This window comes from Labrus mixtus, chromosome 17, assembly GCF_963584025.1.
Source record: "Labrus mixtus chromosome 17, fLabMix1.1, whole genome shotgun sequence".
NCBI classification, from domain to species: Eukaryota; Metazoa; Chordata; class Actinopteri; order Labriformes; family Labridae; genus Labrus; species Labrus mixtus.
In genome coordinates, this window is record NC_083628.1 from 4,173,247 (window position 1) to 4,184,215 (window position 10,969).

Consider the following 10,969-nt stretch of genomic DNA (forward strand, 5'->3'; position numbering starts at 1 on the left):
CAACTGTTGATTGTTTAACAGAGAAGAGGAACCTTTTATCCTATAAAAAAGAGGCGTTTGTCGACCTCAACAGTCCTCGGTTGCTACAGCTTCGGCGCCTTGATTTGTTGCTCTCCTGAGCCAGGAGACAGGAGGGGGGTGGGGGGGAGGAATGTAGTTAGAAAGGCCATCAAACTCAAAGATAGTAGTTAGTGACAACAGCTGGAGAAGGTGATGTGTGTTCCTCGTGTAGGACCTCGGGGCATCATCAGTCAGCATCCAGCATGACACAGGCAGCAGCAGGATGCAGAGCAGGAGAGGTGACTGTGGGGAGAGGGGGGTGGGGTGGGGTGGGGGGTGGAGGGAGATCACTTGTTGGTCTCATAAATCAGGAGAAAAAAGGTTTAGCCCCCCGAGCAGCAGAGCACATTTCCACGTTGACACCGCGGGAAGTGAGGAGAGTGTGGCACTAAGATGTCCAGGTAATGTTTGCTTTGAATTCACAGCCTTGAATCTCAGAGAATTGAGAATAATTGCTCACTTTTCTTAAACTGAAAATCAAGAAAAAAACGCTCCCCTCTGGGGCCTTGAAATCATTCGTTATCTTTATCCTGACCTTTGAAGTATTTCATATTTCATTTAATTCTTCTTTGAATGATGTCTGCCAAGAGCTTCCAATATAAAAGCAAATAAAAAAAATCTCATTAAGGATTTACCATTTGTGTTTTGTATTTCGGTTTCTTCATTGATCTCATTGACTTTATAGTAATATGGATGACGCGTATGGGCACGGGAGTATGGCGTCCTGCCCCTTCCACTAACAAAAACCCCAATTAACTAAGAGATGAAATGGCAAAGATCCCTCATGGCAGTACAGTTCAAAGTTATGGTTGAGTAAATATATCACTCAGGTGTTAGTGTTTGTAACGTTTCCTCTCACCATTCTTTCCCTACTCTGCTAATCCAGTAAAAAACTAACCTAATAGTTTGCCTTATTTTCATCTGTTAACATGGAGGAGGCGGAGCTTGTGACCTGTACTGCAGTCAGTCAGTCCAAAGGTTTTGGCTTCTCCTTTGCAGAGCTGTCGTATTGTCCATCTTTGATCGGCATGGAGAAGAATTGTAAACTTTATAACCACATTGATTTAACTGACTGTCCGTCACCAGATGAGTGTGGGTGTGTTATTTCCTGCTGACAGGCCTTTCTCTGTTTTTTATGATTTCACGGCATCTGTCATGCATATTTTAAAAGTAGATTTTGGACACAAAGTACGACTACTGCTCATGAAAAAGGGATATATTAATAAATACACTTGTCACATTACAGCAGCTCTTACTGAATGACAGACCGTAAAACTTCAGTGTTTTCTTAGTTACATCATTTATTTGGTGCACCTGAATGTGTCACAGCATCCTGTCAGAAGTGGCAAGATGTGTGTGTGTGTGTGTGTGTGTGTGTGTGACATCACATTTTGTTGTGGAAAATAAAGCTCTGCAGCAGCCAGCAGACTGTACACACTGTCTGCTGCTCTGTGACTTCACGGCCCCGGCCGTCTGAGCCGAGAGACGTTCAGAAGCAAATGAACTACATGAGACACCGGCGTCTCCTACTTCACACATCCAGCAGAGGAGGATCGTTCAGGAGAGAAAATATTCCCAGCATTCCCGTCAGTTCTGCAGCTTGACTCTCTTTCTGCATTTGATTAAAACGCACAGACGATACCTCTTTAGTTGTTTCCCACACAGCTGTAGTGATAAGTTCAACACTTTTGGCACTTCACCAAAGAAACCATCAACTACATGCTGATGCTGATCGCTAATGCTGCATTTTAACTTCTGCAGCAAGGCAAGGCCGGTTTATTTAAAGAGCACCTCGTCATACTTAGAGCAACAAACCAAAACCAATCGGAGCATTGAAAACATTATCAAGCAGAAATACAGAATATATTCATATCTAAGCCCAGCAACCATAGATTTGAGCACATGTGAATTGTTGAACTCAAACAACACCTCTGCTGAGGCTGAAGTCTTCTCCCGAGGTCACTTTCTAACATGCAAATATTACAAGCACTCGTGCAATTATAAAATCTTGCATGCATTGTTGTGTTAGCAGGCTAATGTTAGCACACTTAAGTTAGCTCGTAGCTTCATATTGCACATGAATTAACTGACTGCGATCTAAACACACTTACATGACATCCAAATAAGCAGCGAGTGTATTATTCTTCTTTTCTCTAGTCCTTGATTAAAACAGCTTTTATACACAAGGTCGTCCCATCCATGTAATCATGATGTAAACACAGCGCTGACAACAACACAGCTGGCAGGACTCGCACTTCTCACTCATTGTAGACATGACTGTCTACATTTACAGAGGATATTCTTGATTTATGCTGTATTTGTGTGTAAGATTTTGCACATTCTTACTTTAATCTGCTCTGTGCACCAGCTCACATTGTGCAGGTCTAATACTGAGAATCAGAATCAGAATCTGGGTTTATTGCCAAGTACATTTACACATACCAGGAATTTGACTTGGTGTATTGGTGCAAAACAATTAACAAGGAAATAAAGCAGAACTAGAAACAACTTAAATAATACAGTATAAGAAGATATTACAATATATAAAATAGAATAAAAAAAATGTATTACATAAAAAATAAAAAACACAAAATGTACAAAAGGTGAAAGATGCTGTATGAGCCCTGACAGGAAATGACATCATCAGATAATAAAATAAAGCCATGTGACGAAAGCTTCCTCTAAAAACGTAAAAAAAATACAATAAGGGCAACACACACATTAAAGTTTATTAAAAAAAAAAAAAGGCTCAAAAAAACAAAAACCAAACTATGAATGGTACCGGGTTGTAATCTTCATATATTAAAACAAAACTCCAAAAATATGACACAAACTGAGAACATACTTCTAAAGATGAGCAATGACAAATATTTCTGTAACACCGGCTTAATGACTTTTTTTTTTTTTTTTTTCCACTCCTGCAACCAGAGGGCACATGTGCTCTCGTCTTCTGAGGATTAAAGAGGTCTTTCCCGCCCGGGAGCGATCAATTACATAAGGTTTTGGGTATAAGGTAGCCGTCGGAATTTAGGTCATCTCTGAGAGAGATAAAGCGAGAGGTTAGTAGGTTGGAGCTCACCTCCACTACATCTTAGTGAGGGGTTGGCAGAAGTATGGATTCACGCAGAGAGCATGTCAGTGTGAGATGACAGGGACTGCCCTGTGTTGCCTCATCTCTTCACCTTTTTCTTATTATCATGTTCTCGGATCAACGACGGCGGCAACTGTCACAGCTTGACGAGCGCCACTCGCTTTTATCTTTTCTCTCTGATCCCTTTCTGCTAATTTCATCTGTCATGTGCCAGAGAGCATCATGGGAAGCGCTGGTATTACTTCTCTTAAAATGTTGTGAACCTGGGATTTTTTTTTAACTGTTCTTAATCTGTTTTTCTTCAGATAGCTTCTGCATTAGTGTTCATTATTTATTTATTTCTTTGTATTTAAGTTGTGCGCAGTGGATTTTTTTGTGCTCATACATATTTTTATTTTTTGTTCAATACAAGAAAAATTAAAAACGATGGAAAATAAGAAGAAAACTATTAGAAATCTGACGAGGTGTTGATCATAAGTGGAGTCAGATCTGCTCCAGGACTTCATACTCCTCAGCTTCTTCTGTTCACCAAGTTTCATAAAAATCTGGCAGGCAACTTTTCCCATCATCCTGCTGACAAACAAACAAACAAACAAACAAACAAACTGCTCTTAAAAAATACGACCTCATGACAAGTGACTGTTTTTCAGGCCAGGAAGTGGTTAGGAGTGACCAGATTCTTTGAGGAAAATATTTCCAAGTTGATCATGTGTGATGTTCCCTTTTGTCTCCTCCAGAGAAAAAGCCGTCCAGTGAGGCCGTCTCCGAGTATCTGGAGGGTCGAAAGAAGTACGAAGAGGTCAGGAAACAGAAGAAGAAAAAGGGCTCGAAGACGAGGGAAGAACAGGTAAAAGATTCAAATCATTTCAAATCCTTGACGGGTAGTTGTTGTACTCTTATTCATGTCTGTGCTCTTTGCTAGACTCTGGCCCTCCTCAATCGATTCAAGTCCAAGCTGTCGACGGCCATCACTGACGCTCCAGAGGAGGAAGCGGCGGAGGAGGAGCTGGCCGAGGATGACGACAAAGGATGGTCAGTGATAACATTTATTCCCTTTTTTTTTTTAAATTGATCTCACGGCAACTGATACAGAGAACAAGAGTGAGAACAACAGGCTCCTTTGGTACAGTATACATTAAGACATCTTTAAGAACAACACTGTAGGAAATCAAGAAGGGAATAACACATCACCTGCTCTCACTAATCAAATTACACCAAGGGCACTTTTAAAAATGCCCTTGGAATGAAAAAGGGGCAGGTATTATACGTTTTCTTCTTCCTGCTCCTGTTTGCTCATGAACAGTGTTTCAGTATTATGAGAAAATATTTTTGTAGTGTCTTATTGTGTTGAAACTGTACACTGAAATGAGCAAATAAATCAAATATGAAATAAAAATAAAAAAAGAAATCAAATCTGAAAAATCTTTATTATTATTGCAAATTTCTGCTTTCACTTCATCTTTATTGGCCAGTTATGGGTTTCATTCTGTTACACACAAGAATTAGAAATTAAACTTAGCTATTAGCTATTATTAAACTAATATACACAAGCTGACTTAACACAGCAGTGCAGTGGTGAGGAGTGCAGCAGACACTGTATTCAACAGGACAGTAAATTATGTAACAGATGGGTTAATAGTCATGAGGTAGATAGTTTATGTAGTATTTACATTAAAACAGTCTGCATGGGTTCATGACAAATGAGGGAATGGTGATTACATGTGTGTCCATAAAGTGAAGGTAAATCATTATTTTTACAGGCAAACTGGATGTTTTTTTTTTCTGTCACAGGTGATAGTTCTGACGCTCTCTGTGTTCATCCGAGTAACGAGCTGTTGGAAGAAACTGATCTTTTGTGTGATTGTTTAGGCTTTCACTTCATTGTTTACTGGAAAAAAAACTCGACTATAGTGAACCCCGTTAAGGGCGGAGCAGCAAAAAGACTTAAAATAAAGAGTCGGGGATACAGTGTTTAAAGAAACTAGCTTTCTGAGAGCAGCAACGGAACACGCTGACAAATATAATCGATATGGGGCGCTGGTGGCGCAGTGGTTAGTGCGCGTGCCCCATGTATGGAGGCTGTAGTCCTCCAAGCGGGCGGCCCAGGTTCAAATCCGGCCTGTGGCTCCTTTCTCGCATGTCATTCCCCTCTCTCTCTCTGATTTCCAACTCTATCCACTGTCCTATCTCTCAATTAAAGGCACAAAAAGCCCAAAAAATAATCTTTAAAAAAAAAAATATATATATATATATATATATAAAATAAATATCACATACACATAAATTAAATCTGTATTTAGATTGTTTTTCCTAAAATTAGATGAATAAGGTGTCATCGCCTTGCTTTAGAGCTAGCAGTCCGGGAGGTGTCTCACTATAGGAGCGGCGCTGACCATGAGGGTAATACACTTACCTCACACTAACTATGAATAAAGGATCCCTGAAAAGAAGAAGTGAGAAAGCTGCAGCGCTAGAAGTCTTGCTCCACCTAAAATGCGTGCCCTTATTCTCTGTTGTATAAATTGTCATCAGCTCTATCAGCTCTGAGCAGCACGTGAGCACCGCCGTCCCCGAGCTCGCCTGGAGAGCTCAAGAAGCAGTTTGGCAAACAACTCTGTTTTGTGGACGGTGAAGTTCGAGCATGACCAGCTGGCACCAGAAGACCTTTTTCATTAGCCCTCTGCTGGGTTTTCGCTCGTGTTATTCCCATTGATACCCTCGCGGTGAACACTGGACTGTAAAAAGAAACCATTCATTATAATAGTAAGAGTTGGACAGGACTTGGGACAGCAGCGTGCAGAGAAGTCTGTCTTTTGTAGCAGGAGGGATGAAAACTGAAAACCTTTTGTCGGATGCATAGCTTCGCTTCATGGTTCTGATAAATGTGTGTGAAAGTTCAACTCTTGTGTATGCATGATGTGTGTGTGTGTGTGTGTGTGTGTGTGTGTGTGTGTGTGTGTGTGTGTGTGTGTGTGTGTGTGTGTGTGTGTGTGTGTGTGTGTGTGTGTGTGTGTGTGTGTGTGTGTGTGTGTGTGTGTGTGTGTGTGTGTGTGTGTGTGTGTGTGTGTGTGTGTGTGTGTGTGTGTGTGTGTGTGTGTGTGTCGGGATTTCAACCGCCAGATTGGCCATCAGGAAATCAGGCCTGACGCTGTGTTTTCCTCTCATATTCTGTTTTTCACCAAAGATCTCCGAGACCGACGACACTGAGTACAGGGTTTGAAATGAATACCATGTGTTTAAAATGTGAGCAAAGTGTCCGCGTGTGAGAGATTTACAATAACAAAATCTGTAGTTGCTATTAGTCTCGAGGAGCCCCCTTGAAGTGCAGTCTGTCTGTGTCTGTGTGTCTGTGTGTCTGTGTGTGTAGGGGCCCTAATGAATTTGAGAGAAGCCTGCCTCAGCTGCAGACACCTCACTGTGCCGCCCCCGCCAGGTAGGCGAGGAGGAGGAGGGAGGGAGGGAGGGAGGGGCCGCGTCAGTAGCATAGCAGTCCTAGAAAAACACCAGTGGGAAGTCTGTGCCACTCTAGGAGCGCTGTGAACAGAATGTGGGTTACAACAGGTCAGACATTGGAAGTCAAGTCTGGGCCAGAGTAGGTAAACTATTCCATCTGTGTCTGTGTCCACAAACTCTCCCTCCTCCTCCTCCTCCTCCTCCTCCTCTCAGGCCACACTCTCTCCATCCCTCCTCTCCTCTCCTCCTTATTTCCCAGCCCCCTTTTACTCCAGCAAAAGAAAAATAAATGCAGGAAAGGCTTCTGTAGCAGCACAGAGTGGTTTTGATAAGTCCAGAACGCCGTGGTTTCCACATGGCTGTACGGACCGGCCGGGCTGTCATCACCGCGACTGCTAGACAAATTATCAGAGGCGGGCCGGCTCACCCTGCAGGAGTCCTCAAGGGGTCCGCCGGAGTCTAGCCATGACATTCTAGATGAGCTGTCACAACTCCCGCCGATTTCAAATGAACACCGGAGAAAGGCAGCGCAACACCATAACACTCAGCCAGGGGGATTGGGCAGACACACACCACATGCTCCACACAGCAAGACGAGGCATCGACATATTTCAAAGTGCACAGCAGAGAATGTTCAGTTTCTGTGTTTAGGTCCAGACACTTTGTGAGTATGAGACAGAACTGTTGATCATCAGCTTTAAAGGGAAAGTTTAAAGAGTGTGACATAAGGCAGAGGAAGTGAGTAAGCTCAGGCGTTAAGAGCTGGGCGATGTGGACTAAAAAAAATCGTATCTCTGTATTTTTTTTAGCTGATTGGTGATACACAACATATACAGAATTGTTTTTTTTCTGTGAATTTTTGCAAAATTGCCGTTCATATACTTTCATATTTATTCGGCGATGGTGTAATATCGGTGTCCCAGTCTGTAAATTCACATTGCATTTCACCGTTGCAGAAGCTCGGCACAGCAGGAGCTCCACATACACACACACAGACAGACAGACAGACAGACAGACAGACATGCACAAACACACAATGCTGCGCTCCCCCCACTGGCTCTGCTGAAACCATCTTGCCACTGTAACTGTGACATTCAGGTTCACATTACATAAATATCGCGGATTGAAATGTCTGAATAGGGCAAAAAAACAAAATCAGCTCTGAGAGTAATCCACATGGGACAAACGCCAAATATCATTCAGGCATTTTAATTGACAGTCTGCTGCACAATGTCAACATGTGCATGAAAAAGGACGTAAATAAGAAATAATGTATATTTTTAAAATGCTTCTTAAATAAAATGAAATGGAAAAAGTTCCCCTTCCTGCAGAACAAAATACACACAGCTGTGCATTCAGTGCAGGTGAGAGAGAGAGAGAGAGGTGGAGCAGAGTGAAGAGGGACAGACGGAGAGAAGAGAAATAAGCGAACTGGCAGCTCTATGGAAAAAAGCTATAAAGCTATTTAATGCAACATAAATATATCAATATAAATCATCATCATTATCTCTCTTGAAAGTATATCGATATATCACCTAGCTCTAGTTAAGACTGACACATTTTTATTCAAAAAAGAAACACATTAAAAACAAATAGATTTATGTTAAACAAGTGCTTAAGGAAAAGCTCAGTGGCTCTATTTTTTGGGCCAAATTTTACCTGACTACTCCTTCGCTTCGATCTCTGGCTGGATTCAGATTGGTGATGTTTTAAAATCATGGAGAAAAAAAAACGTAAAAATTGGTTTGAGTAAATCACAAGGCCAAAAACGTCACAGATATTCCACTCTCTGTACTCTCCAAAAAAATATTTAGAAACAAGTTCAAAGTTAAACAATCTAACTTTGTCCCGCCTTCTATCACCTGATTGGTTCTGTCTTGTTCAGTAGGACACGGCAGGTAGATACTCTTGAAGTTCTGCTTCATGGGGACTTTAACAGGGCTGTGATAAATATATTGTGCTCAATTTAGATTTCTTATTTTAAGACAAATCGACAAGTCTGAATTTTAATTTTCTGTTAGATGGACAGGGAAATGAGTTGTGTGGAACATCCCTACTTCTGATGCTGAAGTCCTACACTTATAGATTTTGTGTTTTTATGCTGAATCTGTAGAGATTAGATCGATCAGACTCCCAGGTTAGCCTACAAAAATACCACATCCCTGGTGCCTTATCTTTAATCCTTAAACAAACTCCTCTATGAACTGATGTTACCATGTGATGATGGTGATCCTGCAAAAAATTCTGAGAAAGCAAAGATATAAGGATTCATCCTTTGGGGACATGGACGTAGGTAGACCTAAAGTTTAGTTTTGGGTTTTTTTTTTCATAGCCTGTCGCGTGGCTATAAATGGATCCTCGTAATTGATTTGCGACTCCTGCTTGAATGTTTAGATTCACAGATGGCATCCATCAAGCAGCCGGAGAAATGTGTTTATTTGTGAAGTGCCAGACACTGATATCTCCTGTGAGGAAAGTCCTGATTCTTTAATCTGTCTTTTGGGGGAAGAGGAACTGATGGGGGAAATGAAAGACACATGGGCGTCTGTCCTCTGGGGACCAGAGGGAGCTTTCTGTCAGGACTTTCAAACGGCTAAAGAAGGCGCGTCATACTTAAACTGCTAATAAAATCGTACTTTTTACTCATCGAAACCCTTTAGATATGATTCATACATTAGCTCTTAGCTGTTTTAATACTGACAGACCAGGCTCAGATGATGTTTTCACCATGTTGTCGGTCTGCTGCTGGGTCTAAAACATTGAACAAGGTTTAAAATGTGCATTAAGAACACTTTGTGTGACCCAGGCTTAACAGCGCTGTGATATACTGGCCTCCAACAGAACAAACACAGATTATTAGGAAACATTCAGGTGTAGTCTGAACGGTCAAATCTCAGCAAATCTCCTGAATAAACTTACTGTATGCTTTGTTTGTATAACATTTGACTTAATGCTTCTTCAATTTAAAGTTGTACACCTGAGTATTTAAAAAAATAGACGCTTTACAAAAGAGCAAATGGGATGAGGCAGAATTTTCCTTTCTATTCCTCGCGTTCCTGTTTTCCACACTTCCTTCCCATTGAGGTGAAGCAGGCCGTGCATGAATGAGGACGGCAGCTGTTTTGGGGATGGTGGTGGCTGGACATCGGGCCGTGGTTGAGGGACATCACGGTCCGCTGGTAGTGGCTGGGCGCCAGTGACGTCGGGTGGTTAAAGCATGCTGATGCACGACTGCACATCATTCAAACTTTTGGTCTATTTTCTGTTTCATTAGAACCTTTTAACAGCTCAAACGTAGACATATTGTTATTGTTTCTGTCACAGTGATAATGATGATCTTCATGTTTAGCTGCTTAAAATACTACTTGAATTGTGTCTTTAATAAAAAGTTGTTCCTACATGTATTTCTTCGTCCTCATATCGTAATCAAACAGCTTAAACTCAAAAGTTCCAGCCTGCTGGTCGGAGTCCAGCTGATCTGTGATTTAGTAGATCCTCTCACAGCTCCTCTTTGAACTCTCTCCGCCTCTCTCCGTCTGATTTAGGATGGCCCATGTTCTGCAGTTTGATGAGCAATCCAGAAAAGTCAAGGATGCCAACATGCAGGACGAGGACACTTTCGAGATCTACGATCCACGCAACCCCGTCAACAAACGGAGGAGAGAGGAGAGCAAGAAGATCATGAAGGAGAAGAAGGCCAAGAGGTGAGGTCCTGGCTAAGCCGAACGACTTTCAAAGAAAACTGGTCCTCCAGCATCCTGCCCGTCCACTGGAACATCTGGACCGTGATGCTGACCATACGCTCTCTGTAATCTGTGATGGAAGGGCTTCCTCTCTTAAAAACAGCTGCACCCCCGGACGACTGCTCACTTACTCATCGGGACTCTTAGTAATGCTTGAGGTCATGATTTCATTACATGTAACGTTGTTAACTTTTATATCCCATTCTTCTTCTGTAAATGTTTAAATGGGAGCGTTAGACTTTGCCAGAGAAATAAATAACATTTGTTAGCTGCCTGAAGTGATTCTGTTTGTTCACCAGTCAGCGGCCGCTTTATAAGGGACACCTGTACAATCCAGAACAACAGCTCTGCAGTGATAACGCCCTTTGCAAAGCTCACTGGTCTAGGTTTTTGATAACATTGTCAGGGAGGTATGAACTAGTTTTGAGACAGCCGTCCCCTGTGGAGAAAGTGTTAGCCCTTATCTCTTTGTTGATTTTGTTCTGTGCAAGTTTAAGTCGTGTTTTTACCACAACAATGTAACTGATTAACTGCTGTGGAAGTTGAAGTCTTTGTTGACGGATTAAAAGGAGACAAAGTTAAGGATTTCATCAACTGTCCCCATCTGATGATACGACATGAT

General features: G+C 41.8%; 1 protein-coding gene across 1 annotated transcript in view; it reads left to right on the top strand.

Moving 5' to 3' along the window:
- Positions 1–10,625, top strand: part of cwc27 (CWC27 spliceosome associated cyclophilin) — a 29,448-nt gene extending 18,823 nt beyond the window's left edge. The window contains exons 12-14 of the mRNA XM_061061334.1: positions 3,889–3,998; positions 4,074–4,183; positions 10,150–10,625. Coding sequence (XP_060917317.1) covers positions 3,889–3,998; positions 4,074–4,183; positions 10,150–10,312 — 383 coding nt within the window. The 3' untranslated portion in view covers positions 10,313–10,625. The remainder of the gene's footprint in view (positions 1–3,888; positions 3,999–4,073; positions 4,184–10,149) is intronic.
- Positions 10,626–10,969: the final 344 nt, after the last annotated feature.